The sequence below is a fragment of the Crinia signifera genome, chromosome 12 (assembly GCF_055691185.1).
Source record: "Crinia signifera chromosome 12, ASM5569118v1, whole genome shotgun sequence".
NCBI lineage: Eukaryota > Metazoa > Chordata > Amphibia > Anura > Myobatrachidae > Crinia > Crinia signifera.
In genome coordinates, this window is record NC_139228.1 from 448258 (window position 1) to 462740 (window position 14483).

Consider the following 14483-nt stretch of genomic DNA (forward strand, 5'->3'; position numbering starts at 1 on the left):
GCCCGAGGTGCTCAACAGAGAGAGTGGAGGGTTCGCCGTTGCCGTCCTGAACAGCAGTCACGGGCTCACGCCTGACCTCCCACTCCTTGTTCCCTGGTGCAATAGTGCACAACCCTCAGTTACCTCTAACATTATAACCGGCCTTAACAGGTTGTATAAGGGGTCTTGTATAACCATTTTTTTTGTGTGGGTGGATCTCATTTAACATGAATCCCAATACATTTGCTGACCAGCTCCAGGGGGTAACTCAAATGGTTAGAGAGCTGTCATTGAAAGTAGCCTCTCAGGAACAACGGTTGCGCCCGGCAGAACTTGAGGTTCCTGAACCAAGAGTTAATTTACTGGATCGCTTCTCTGGTAACAGAAAGGCTTTCTTTAATTTTTGTGAAAGCTGCAAATTGTACTTTCGGTTACGACCTCGGTCTTCAGGGTCAGAGTCCCAGCGTGTGGGCCTGGTGGTGTCCTTACTACAGGGAGACCCCCAAACTTGAGCCTTCGGGCTTCCGGCAGACAGTCCTGCCCTATCCTCAGTTGATAATTTTTTTCCTCTTTGGGTCTGTTGTACGATGATCCTGACAGGAAGGAAGGACCCGGCGGAAGTTAATTGTACGGAGTTCCACTGTTGGGCTAATGACTGCGGTTGGAATGACCCTGCCTTACGGAGTCAGTTCCACTGTGGTTTGTCTGACACCATAAAAGACAGCCTTATCCAGTATCCAACACCTAAATCTTTGGATAAACTGATGGAATTGGCAATCAGAATCGACCGCAGCCTCCGTGAACGGAGATCTGAGTGGGGTGTTCAGACGCGACCACTTCCGTTTTTTCCCTTAGTCTCGGAAGATAGCGAGGGGCCTATGCAGCTTGGGGCTACTCGCATCTCGCCAGAAGAAAGAGCTCGCCGATTCAGTTCCGGTCTTAGTTCTTGAGGATGTGTCCTTTGTTCCCACAATATAAACAGTCCCATTAGGCCAGTAAAAGCCTTGGCCAAGTGAACGAGGAGAGGGTTCACTTTGGCCTACAGCTCTTTTCCTCTCACGATTCACTCTTAGTTCCGTGTTGTGTTTCCTATTTGGACAATAAGTTTTCCGGTACCGCATTTATTGATAGTGGTGTGGCCGGAAACTTTCTAGATATCACCCTTGCCAAGAAATTGGGGATTCCCCATCTCAAACTCCATGGGTTGGTTACCTTACGAGGTTTGGATGGGAATATTTTGTCCAATGGGACAATATAGTCTCAGACTCCCTTAATTTTTCTAACCATTGGTTTGTTCCATAGAGAAGAGATTTCGTTTCTTTTAACCTCCTCTCCAGTCATTCCCATTGTGCTAGGACATCCCTGGTTGGTAAAACACAATCCCACCATTGATTGGTCCGCGGGTGAAATTGCTTGTTGGAGTCCCAGCTGTTCCAAGCAATGTCTTAACACCTCAGTCTTTTTGGCTTGTATTTCTCTCTCCTGGATTCCATCCTCTTATCAAGACTTTGCGGATGTGTTCTCAAAGGGAAAAGCAGACTGTCTTCCACCCCAGAGCCCATGTGACTGCTCCATTAGTTTAATTCCCAATGCCCCTTGCCCAAGGGTAGATTATATGCTTTGTCCATCCCAGAGACAAAGGCGATGGATGAATATGTTCAGGAGAGCCTGAAGAAAGGTTTCATTCGATCATCCAAATCTCCGTTCAGTGCGTTTTTATTTTTGTTGCCAAAAAGTATGGTACCCTAAGGCCCTGTATTGATTTTCGTGCCCTAAACAAAATGACTGTTAAAAATACTTACCCACTTCCCTTGATTGCTATACTTTTTGACCAGTTACGTTCGGCAACCATTTTTTCCAAGATTGATCTCCGGGGCGCCTACAGTCTTGTTAGGATTAGGGAAGGCGACGTGTGGAAGACGGCCCTCAGTACTCAGACTGGGCATTATGAGTATTTGGTGATGCCCTTTGGCCTATCCAACGCCCCCGCCGTCTTTCAAGATTTCATAAATTACGTTCTTTGTGAATTTTTGGGTAAATTTGTGGTAGTTTATTTAGAAAACATTTTGATTTTTTCTCAAGATTTAGACTCCCATAAAAGTCAGGTTCGGCTTGTCCTGCAGAAGTTACGTGAAAACCAATTATTCGCTAAACTTGAGAATTGCGAGTTTGAAGTAACACAAGTATATTTTTTGGGGTACATTATTTTCTCTCAAGGGTTCCAAATGGATCCTAAGAAACATCAGGCCATTGGGGATTGGGCTCGTCCCACCAACTTAAAGGCGATCCAACGTTTCCTTGGATTCGCTAATTACTATAGGCGCTTTATCCATTCTTTTTCTACCATCGTGGCACCCTTGGTGGCATTAACCAAGAAAGGGGCCGACCCTACCCATTGGTCTCGGCAGGTAGAACAAGCCTTCGAAACTCTGAAACAAGCTTTTATCTCGGCTCCTGTATTGAAGCATCCGGATCCGAGACTCCCTTTTATTGTGGAAGTAGATGCCTCCGAAGTTGGGGCAGGAGCGGTACTTTCCCATCGAGATTCTGACTCATTGATCCACATCCTTGTGCCTATATGTTTAAAAAAATGTCCATGGCCGAGGACAACTATGATGTCGGTAATCGGGAGTTGCTCGCCATCAAGTGGACCTTTGATGAGTGGCGACACTGGTTGGAAGGGGCAGTCCACCAGATTCTGGTCCCTACTGATCATAAAAATCTTCAGTATATCGAATCTGCTAAAAGGCTGAATGCCCGTTGGGGTCTCTTCTTTACACGCTTTAACTCCGTCATATCTTATAGATCTGGCTCAAAGAACATCAGAGCTGACGCCCTGTAATGGTATTTTCTTCCCCAACACGAGACAAATATTGACAAAGGACCCATCCTGTCAACTTCTTGCATTCATGCGGGAGTCAGTCAGACTCTGGAGAGTCTTATACGCCAGGTACAAGGGCAAGCTCCGGCCCGGGTGCCAGTTGATAAATTATATGTTCCTCCGTCCCTTAGACGCAGAGTTCTTTCTGAGTATCATGATACCAAGATCACTGGCCATCCGGGAGTTCTCAAGACAGTGACTCTTCTTTCACAGGTACTCTGGTGGCCGGGCATGTCACGAGATACCAGGGAATTTGTGCTGTCCTGTCCGGATTGCGCCCGGCACAAGGTTCCTCAGTCTCGGGCCAGTGGGAGAACTGTTTCCCTTGTCCATTCCTGTTAGACCTTGGTCTCATTTGGCCATGGATTTTATTGTTGGGGTATCTGTTTCGTCTCAGTGTCAGGTGGTTTGGGTCATCATTGACAGGTTTTCGAAGATGGCACATTTTGTGGCTTTGAGGCAATTACCCTCGGCCAAGGAGTTGGTGACTTTGTTCTTGCAACATATCTTTCGATTACATGGTTTACCCACCGATATCGTGTCCAATCGTGGTCCACAATTTGTGGCACAATTTTGGCGGTTGTTTTGTTCCGCTTTAAAAGTCAAAACTAGCTTGACCTCTGCCTTTCATCCCCAGTCCAACGGGCAGACCGAGCGATTAAATCAGTCCCTCAAACAATATTTGAGGTGTTTCGTGTCTAAGTTGCAGGACAATTGGGTGAGCTTACTTCTTTTAGCTGAATTCGCATATAACAATGCACATCATTCGGCTTCAAAAACCTCACCCTTCTTTGCGGTTTATGGGTTCCATCCGCAGGTTAATTCCTTGGGGCCTGATGCCCCCAGGTCGGCTTCTTCTTCTTCAGCCTCTCAACTCAGAGTTATTTGGAAGAAAGTTCACGCAGCTCTTAAGGAGGCATAGTTGAGAGAAAAGGTATCAGCAGACAGATCCAAACGTCCTTGTCGTTTGAAGGTCGGTGACTGGGTGTGGCTTTCCACCCGAAATATCAGGCTTCACCAACCATCCGCAAGGTTAGGGCCGCGTTACATTGGTCCTTTTCGGATTGTCAAGAGGGTTAATCCGGTAGCGTTCCATCTTTCCCTACCTAAGTCCCTCAGGATTGCTAACACCTTCCACGCCTCGCTGCTCAAACCCGTATTCTTTTCACGGAGGTTTCCTCTCAGAACCAACGCTGGGTTCACTCCAGTAATGGTGCAAGGACAGCAAGATTTTCGAGTGGAGAAGATACTCGACTCTAAATTTGTGAGAGGTTCTTTACAGTTTTTGGTGCATTGGAGGGGGTTTGGTCCTGAGGAGAGATCCTGGATACCGGATAGGGATCTGCATGCATCCAATCTCAAGAGGATTTTCTTTCGTGAATTTCCATATAAGCCCGGTGGTAGGGGTTTGGTAACCCCTCCTCAGGGGGGGGGGTACTGTTAGGCACCGTCGCCCGGTGCCAGGGATCCCAGACAGACGGTGGTGCAGGGGCAGCTCCGCAGCGTCGGGAACGCTGTCAGGCGGTCCCCTAACTCCAGCAGCCGCCGTCCGGATGCTGGGGATTCCGGACGGTCGGCGGTGGGCGCGCACTACAGCAGGCCGGGGACGTTACAAGGCGTCTGCACACAGACGCCGGTTATAGCTCTTGCTAGCTGTTTCTGGTCCCCGGTGGCTTCAGTTCCTTGGTGTCTCTGGCGGAGGCTCTCCAGCATGCCTGCTGCCCATCCAGGTGATCAGCTCTCAGATTCAGTTCCAGGTCTGTGCCTCTTGGTCCCTTTGTGACCCTGCTTACATCTTCGGTCCCATCTTCTGTCTCAGGTCACGTAAGTGCTTCGGTGGAGCCTGGAATTATTTCCTTTATTTGTAGGCAGTCAGCCGGCCAGCGTCACCATCTGTTTGGCTACCAGCCAGTTAGTTTAATTTGGAGGGCACAGGCCTCCACCCCTCCATGGGTTCAGCCTGTCTCCCTTTCTGGTGGTTACCAGTTCCTCTTTGTCTTTGAATCCCTTCTTTAGTCCTTGGGTTAGGAACGCCCTGTTCCAGTGTATTTCGGTTTTGGGATTCGCTTCCTGCCCTAATTACTTTTACCGTGGAGACTCCCCCTAACTAACTGGGTCGCACAGAGCCCCCCAGGTCGCCCCATTAATTTTGTCACAGGGGTCTCTGTGTGAACCTATAGCAGCTTATTTGGATTTTTGGTTGTAACCTTGCATACAAAACACATTCACTTATCTTCAAGATACCACTGTTCTGTTGAATGTTTTTTTGAATAACCCACAGGTACCACAGGGGTTGACATTGGCCACTTTTGATGTCACTAGCCCAGTGGTTCCCAAACTGTGCGCCTAGGCTCCCTGGGGTGCCTCGGAGCACTTGCAGGGGTGCCTCAGGTTGGTGGTCCAGAACCAATTCAAATTATTTATGGCCAATGAAAAATCATTGCTTGTGGCTTCCAATTATTAAATATGTGGGGAAACAGAAGTGAATCGTGTTCCTCACCACATAACTGGACCTAAGGATGACATTTAAGCACAACTTATTTCATTTAATTTTTTTATATTCTTGGTAACAAACTTTGGCCATGGGGTGCCCTGAAAAATATTCTGATACTCTAGGGTGCCATGATTCAAAAAAGTTTGGGAACTTCTGCACTAGCCTGTATACCTGCATTCCCCATGATGCGGGCTTGGAGGCGGTTAGGTGCTGATCGTGGGGAATGCTTGGTATACAGGCCCAGATGTGGAATTCTTTCTATCCTTACTGGAATTTACGTTGAAGCATAATTATAATTTGTTTAATGGTTCCTTTTATATCCAATTGAACGGCTGTGCCATGGGATCTCCAGTGGGGCCATCCCTGGCTAATTTGTATATGTGGCAGGTGGAGAGGGATATTTTTTTCTCAAATCCCTCTGTCTCATCAGCGATCCACATGTATTATCATTATATCTATGATTTATACATCATGTGGATTTGTATATGTCTGATTTGTAAAATTCCACATCCAAGATGACCACTGTACCGCCCTTATCTGCAAAACGTACCACAATGTCCTCATAAGATTGTAATCTCTTATATATTTGGCTACATCTGTCACTCAAAGTGTGTGAGTGTGTGTCTAATGCTGGGTGGAGCCTCTGACTCACATGACACAGTCACATGACAGAGAACCAGCCCAGTGAGCCCACAGTGCCAGACACCCTCTGCCTCCCCATGCTGCCAGGAACCTATTCCACAGCCACCAGGTGAGCGCCACCCGCCGCCCCCCCTCCCGCGATTCGCGGCAAAACACCCCCCGCCCCCCCTCCCGTGATTCGCGGCACCCCCACACCGCGTCCCCCCTCCCGCAATTTGCGCCCCCCCACAGGCCCCACCCTCCCGCGATTCACGGGACGACACCCCAAACACACACCCCCGCGACCCCCTCCCGAGATTCCCGGCAAAACACTCCCCCCCGCCCGCGATTCGCGGCACCCCCCACAACCCCCCCCCCCCGCGATTCGTGGCACCCTCCGCGACCCTCCCCCCCCGCGATTTGTGTCACCCCTCCCGAGATTCGAAGCAACCCCCGCGGCCCCCCTCCCACAATTCGCAGCAACCCCCCCTCCCGCGATTCGCAAGCCCCCCTCCCGCAATTCGCAGCAACCCCGCCCCCGCAACCTCCCGCCACACCAAATTCGCGGTACCCACACCCCGTGACCCCCCCCCTCCCGCAATTTGCAGCACCCCCCAATCAGGACAACTTCCAGCTATGATCCGTATTCCACGAATCCAAGTATTAAATACCTTACAAGGTTAGACCAAGCAAATCCAGCACACCCTATTACAAACTCACTGTGCAACAATATGACCAAAAATCAACGTGCCCTTAAAAAATTACAATCTTATGAGGACATTGTGGTATGTTCTGCAGATAAGGGCGGTGCAGTGGTCATCTTGGATGTGGAATTTTACAAATCGAACATATACAAGCAATTAGCCGACCCCGTGGTATATGAGCGTTTAGTGGGGGACCCGACTCAAAAATTCAAATTGGAGTTGGATGACACCCTAAAGACAGCAATGGAGAATCAGGTCATCAGCAAAAAGTGTGCAGAGGCATTGCAAACTAAATACCCGATTACTCCACTTCTTTATATTATACCAAAGCTGCACAAAAATGCCATAAACCCGGGAAGGCCGATTATTTCCGCCAGAGGATCATTATATTATGTGATTATCTCAGTATTTGGACGCCTACCTCCAGCCAGTCGTGCAGATACAAAAATCCTTCCTTAAAGACACAACGGACCTCATCCTGAGCTTAGAAACTACCCAAATCCATCATCCTGTGCTCACTTGATGTGGTGAGCCTTTACACCAACATCCCGCATCAGGATGGGCTCTCTGCCACTGCAAGCCTGATTCAGAACTGCCATCGACTTTTATTTGCGATTATTGGAGCTGACTTTAATGCAAAATTATTTCTATTTCGATGGGGCGTATTACTTGCAGCGTCGGGGCTGCGCAATGGGATCTTGCGTAGCCCCGACGTATGCGAACGCATACATGTTCCAGATGGAGAACAAATTAATCCTTTCTCATCCTGCAGCCCAGGGCAATATTGTGCTATACATGCGATTTATAGATGATAACCTTGCTTGTCTGGACTGGGGGGAAAGAGGACTTGGATGCAGTTCTGTCACATGCCAACACTGCAGACAGCAACATCAAGTTTACATCATGTCAAAGTCAATCCACTATAAGTTACCTGGATGTGCAAATTACAGTCTGTGATTACTGGTTAACAACATCTCTTTTCCATAAAGAGACAGACCATAATATGCTTCTTAAAGCATCCAGCTTCCATCCACCTGCGGCCAAACGGGGACTGCCATTTTCCCAGATGCTGAGAGCCAGGAGAATCTGCAGCAATGAACAGACAGCAGCAGAGCATATGGATGAGATGGTCAAAAAATTTGAACATAGAGGATACAGACATGAATCTCTAGTTCATGCAAAGAATCGGGCCTCGGCAATTAACAGAGCGGATACTCTATTAAGCAAGGATAAAACAAACCAATTGGACAAAATCCCATTCATTAACACGTATTCGACGGGTAGCTGCATGTTGGTGAATACAGTGAAAAACATCTGGCCACTAGTTTAACAAGATCCTGACTTACCGGCTTTGCGCAATAAAGAAGTAATGCCATGTTACAAGCGAGGAGCAAATCTCTGCGATAAATTGGTGAAAACTGATGTAACCTGTTTGGGCCAACAAAAGAAAACGCACTTCCTGATGAGAAAACCGGGCAACTATCATTGCACAGGATGTGTAACTTGTGGCTACCTTTAGCAAGGCGATACCTTCACACACCCACATACTGGATATCGTTACAAAATCAAGAAGGTATTCACTTGCATGAGCCGGTATGTGGTATATATCATCAAATGCCTCTGCGGGCTCATGTATGTGGGTAAAACAACCAGGACCTTCAAAGAATGCATGGCCATGCATCGGTCATCAATTAAACATGCACTTGAAGCAGAAACATCAGAACAACCTGTGGCCAGGCACTTTAGAGAATTGAGGCATAGGGGCAGATTTATTAAGCTTGGAGAAGAGATAAACTGGAGATAAAGCGGAGAAAAGGTAAAAGGAGATAAAGCACCAGCCAATCACCTCCCAACTGTCTTTTTCAAACACAGCTGATTTTCTGGTGCTTTATCTCTTTTTACCTTTTCTCCGCTTTATCTCCAGTTTATCTCTTCTCCAAGCTTAATAAATCTGCCCCATAGTCTCCCCACATTAAAATATAAAATGATTGCCCTTGTCCCACAAAGCATACGAGGTGGTGACCGGGATAAAAGACTGCTTCAATTAGAAGCAAAGTGGATTTTTAAACTCAATGTGGTGGCTCCAGCAGGACGTAATGAATATTCTTCCCTCAATGGCTTTCTGTGATATAATGTTTCATGTCTGGATATTTATGTTTGGTAACCATTTTTTACATTAACATCGTTGGTTATTATCCTTATTAGTTAGACATCTCCTTTGGCTTTCTTCTCTTTCCCCTTTCCCTATTTTTTGCATATATTTGTGATGTTATTCTCCTTGAGTTCATGCATGTAGCGGTCTTTTTCTCCATACATAATTCTTATGCATTTAGCCAGTTTTTTATAGCAATGTCATCTTTATGATCTGCGTATGTCTGCAATAAGTTATGATCAGCTGTGGTCTTATATTTATATAATATGTAGTAACATCTTGGTTCAGTTTGCTCACTCTTAAGTGGTGTTTTTTTCACATTTCTTTTAAGCTTCCCCCGTTACCACAGTAACGCCGCCGGCCGGCTGTTGGATGCGGCAGAGGACGTAACTCCAATGACGTCACTCACATGCACAGTCGGGACGCGAGCGTGGTGGACGAGGGAGCGAGCACGGGTGCACTCATCTATAAAGTAAGTTTTGTGTCATTGTACATGTTGTCTTTGAAAAAGGTTAATAAATAACCGAAACGTCATACTGTGGGTCTGAATTCATTGATGAGCTAAACCCATTGCAGTGCCACCAGTTTGTATCGTTGGATACACTACAGCTTTTATATATATATATATATATATATATATATATATATATATATATGTACTTGTGTACTTTCACGGCTCCCACTATCAACACGAACCCGAAGCGTGGCGAGCGCAGCGGTACGCGTCCTACGACCTTTTCATACCCCCACTATCCACATCGGCGTGGAGTTGAGAATAGAAAGTGTGGCGAGCCCGAAGCGTGGTGAGTGGACACAGATACCTTCACAGGTATACGCGTCCCCTCACGGGCTTCACAGGTGTCCGCGTCCCCTCACTGGGCTCGCTGCGCTCTCCATGCTTCGGGCTTGGTGGCTCGCTGCGCTCGCCACACTTTATATTCTCAACTCCAACGCCGACGTGGATATGGGAGTATGAAAAGGTCGTAGGACGCGTACCGCCGCCCCTCGCAGGCTCGCTGCGCTCGCCACGCTTCGGGTTCGCATTGATAGTGGGGGTGGTAAGGCCTGAAAAATGACATTTGGGGGCCATTGAACATGTTTGATACTAATTTCAATGCATTTGGATGCATTTCTGTTAAAGATCGCATGAGATCACATGCGATCGCATGCGATCGCATGCGGTGCGATTTTTTTACTATGCGATGGACATCGTGGGAGCCGTGATTGTACACAAGTACCTATATATATATATAGATATATATAGCATAACCATGGGACAGGGCTGCACACACTTACTCCATAAATGGAAGGGAGTGCTGAAACTCACAAAATGGTATAACACAAAACTTTGTATTAGAGAGCCAGCAACATCAGAATAGAAAACATTTTATTATAGGCATATAGTGCAAAAAACGGACAAAAAGCCATTAAAAAGCAGAGGAGACACTACTTATCAAGACCGCAGGAAGAAAGGTCACTGGTAACATTCATGGTCTCACTCCACCAGTCAGTCATAACACCCGACAGGCTGTTTCGGTGCTCACACAGCACCTTAGTCATGGGCAACATCTGGCGTCGCTATGACGATATGACGCACTTCCGGTTTTTCGTGTCTGAGTTCCTGGTTGATGCCAGCCGGCGTCCAGCATTGCCTGGACGACCGTGACGCACTTCCGGGTCCAGCAGCTGCGCTGGTTACAGACTCCCGGCGTGGCAGGTGAGTACAATCAGGCTTATTAGCCTGTGGGGGTATATATATGAGTATGGTTGCTTCAGTTTGTTGCCCATGACTAAGGTGCTGTGTGAGCACCGAAACAGCCTGTCGGGTGTTATGACTGACTGGTGGAGTGAGACCATGAATGTTACCAGTGACCTTTCTTCCTGCGGTCTTGATAAGTAGTGTCTCCTCTGCTTTTTAATGGCTTTTTGTCCGTTTTTTGCACTATATGCCTATAATAAAATGTTTTCTATTCTGATGTTGCTGGCTCTCTAATACAAAGTTTTATAGATATATATAGATATATATAGATAGTCTCGTAGGAAGGAACAGACAGCGGCACTCCAAGGGTTTTCAACAGCGTGTATTAAAGCAAACCAACGTTTCGGGGTATCATACACCCCTTTGTCAAGGTTTAAGTGCAATAACCGAGTGCCAGGCCGTCTACCTCTCGATATATATAGATATATATATATTCATATAATAAAATCTTCCGTACACAGACAAAGTCTAGAATATAGAATACTTCACTAAAATGCTATACTGATGCGTAAGTACAGGAAACATTGCCCAACAGGAAGCTGTATTTCTGCATATATACACACGCACTCACCTAGACGTAGCTATTTACATTCAGCACTGACCACAGGAGAGCATATATTATATATTGTACCAGTCACATTGCTACCACAGCTTCATCTACCAAAGGTAAGTTGGAAATCCATGTGCAAAATACTTCTAATTGACATTTCTTATTTTAACTGCTTAATCCTTAATTCTGCACTTAAATTATGCAGAAACTACCCGAAAAGTTTTTTAGGTCAAACAATCTTGATCGCTTTAGTCCAGCACCTCACAAAGAGAGTTCGACCATATACTACCCGAAAGGCAAACATTTGTTACAGAGAAATGAGAAGTGACTGCAGCGCTGGATTACATACAATGGGGCAGATGGTATAAAGCTTAAACAAGAGATAAATCCCAGGGTGATAAGGAGAGATAAACCTCCAGCCAATCACCTGCTAACTGCCATGTTCCAGCCTGTGTTTGAAAAACGTCAGTAAGGAGCTGATTGGCTGGACGTTTATCTCTCCTTATCACCCTGGCATTTATCTCTTGTTAAGGCTTAATACATCTGCCCCAATATGTTGTAAGAGAATATGTGGGACTGCAAGAAATCTCCACATATGGTACAAATCCAGCAGAGCGAAAATAATCCAATATCCAATTATTTCTTTTTAACAATTGACTCAGTCCCTTTATTGAAAAATCAAACAGACTTTAATAAAAGAAAAATGAAAAAGGGAAAAAAAGGTCCTGAAATGCAGGAAGGAAATATAAGGAGAAATACTGCAGACGCTTCAGAGCGCAGTCTCCCCCACTTCCACGTTCCTCTGGTGTCTCTCTGGCAGGACCACCGCTGCTATACAGCAACACTGTATGTTAGGCAGCCGCACTGCCACTGCGCTTAGCTTGCCCTCACCAAGAGCCCCCTCAGAACCCGCTCTGCCCCCTGTGTCATTTTGGACCTCCTGAAAAAACAAATATTCCGAAGCAGGATATACGGCTACACGATGGTAATCACCGTGGATATCTCCCCGCAGCCGAGCTGGGCGCATGGCCAGGAATGGGAAAGTGCTGTGCAACTGCTTGAACTGAATGAGCGGGTTCAGGATGCAGCGAGAGTTCTTATATGCCGTATATTTCCCCAATTGTGCTGCTTAATGGCACCTGTCTGGTCCCTTACTGTCCCCTCCGCATTCTTCCAGCCGGAGTGGATCAGTCGGTCACCAGCAAGTTGTTAGACAGTCATTAGGTCAACACCATTAGGTCGACATGCAGGAAGGTCGACATGAGTCTAGGTCAACATAGGTTAGGTCGACTGGGTCATTAGGGCAACATGTTTTGTTTTTTTACCATTATGTCCTAGTGGATGGTAGGGCATGAAATACCGCCTGTCGGCACATGTTGTATCGACATGGACACCAAAACGTACCACCACGTCCCCTTGCAGGGCTCGCTGCACTCGCCATGGTTCAGGCACGGTGCCTCGCTGCACTCGCCATGGTTCAGGCACGGTGCCTCGCTGCACTCGCCATGGTTCAGGCACGGTGCCTCGCTGCACTCGCCATGGTTCAGGCACGGTGCCTCGCTACGCTCGGCACACTATTTTATTCTCCCACCACGCCCTAGTGGATGGCAAGGCATGAATACCGCCTGACGGCACATGTCGGCTCAAAAACAGTAAGAAAAACCCATGTCAACCTAATGACCCATGTTGACCTCATGACCCTGTCGACCTACTTGGTGGAGACCCAATGACCATATCCTGCTCCAGCTGCCCTCAGTGTGTTCCCACCTGTCTGGGTGCAGCTGGAGTGCATGGCTCCTAATTATTTATACGTCTCCAAGTAGTCCGGACAGCTCGTTCTTGGGTAAAACATTTCAGAATCCGCTTTATTGGTCCGGTATAATTGTAAATATACTAGGAATTGGATTTGTATTGCTGTGCAACAGCCAGATAGGTAGCCAGTAACAGTACAGATATAGGACATGTACAGATATACACTAGATGTATCCTGATGGGGGACACAGACATGGGGACATATATTACTGATCTGTACAGCACCAGGCAGCCATTCAGCAGCACCACATGGTGATTACACAGCCAGATAGGTAGCCAGTAACAGTACAGATATAGGACATGTACAGATATACACTAGATGTATCCTGATGGGGGACACGGACATGGGGAACATATATTACTGATCTGTACAGCACCAGGCAGCCATTCAGCAGCACCACTTGGTGATTACACAGCCAGATAGGTAGCCAGTAACAGTACAGATATAGGACATGTACAGATATACACTAGATGTATCCTGATGGGGGACACGGACATGGGGAACATATATTACTGATCTGTACAGCACCCAGGCAGCCATTCAGCAGCACCACATGGTGATTACACAGCCAGATAGGTAGCCAGTAACAGTACAGATATAGGACACGTACAGATATACACTAGATGTATCCTGATGGGGGACACAGACATGGGGACATATATTACTGATCTGTACAGCACCAGGCAGCCATTCAGCAGCACCACATGGTGATTACACAGCCAGATAGGTAGCCAGTAACAGTACAGATATAGGACACGTACAGATATACACTAGATGTATCCTGATGGGGGACACGGACATGGGGAACATATATTACTGATCTGTACAGCACCAGGCAGCCATTCAGCAGCACCACATTGTGATTACACAGACAGATAGGTAGCCAGTAACGGTACAGATATAGGACATGTACAGATATACACTAGATGTATCCTGATGGGGGACACGGACATGGGGAACATATATTACTGATCTGTACAGCACCAGGCAGCCATTCAGCAGCACCACATGGTGATTACACAGCCAGATAGGTAGCCAGTAACAGTACAGATATAGGACACGTACAGATATACACTAGATGTATCCTGATGGGGGACACGGACATGGGGAACATATATTATTGATCTGTACAGCACCAGGCAGCCATTCAGCAGCACCACATGGTGATTACACAGACAGATAGGTAGCCAGTAACGGTACAGATATAGGACATGTACAGATATACACTAGATGTATCCTGATGGGGGACACGGACATGGGGAACATATATTACTGATCTGTACAGCACCAGGCAGCCATTCAGCAGCACCACATGGTGATTACACAGCCAGATAGGTAGCCAGTAACAGTACAGATATAGGACCCGTACAGATATACACTAGATGTATCCTGATGGGGGACACGGACATGGGGAACATATATTACTGATCTGTACAGCACCAGGCAGCCATTCAGCAGCACCACATGGTGATTACACAGCCAGATAGGTAGCTAGTAACAGTACAGATATAGGACATGTACAGATATACA

The 14483-nt window shown here is 46.8% G+C and overlaps 1 protein-coding gene across 2 annotated transcripts in view; it reads left to right on the forward strand.

Moving 5' to 3' along the window:
- LOC146050642 (C-X-C chemokine receptor type 6-like) overlaps positions 1 to 14483 on the forward strand; it is a 67203-nt gene that overhangs the window by 22300 nt on the left and 30420 nt on the right. Inside the window, exon 3 of one of the 2 annotated variants that reach the window (XM_083167752.1) lies at positions 9163 to 9303. In XM_083167752.1, the coding sequence (XP_083023878.1) occupies positions 9241 to 9303 (63 nt within the window). In that variant the 5' untranslated portion in view covers positions 9163 to 9240. Of the gene's footprint in view, positions 1 to 9162; positions 9304 to 11188; positions 11257 to 14483 lie in introns of those variants that run through there. The other variant, XM_083167753.1, reaches the window with a different exon arrangement.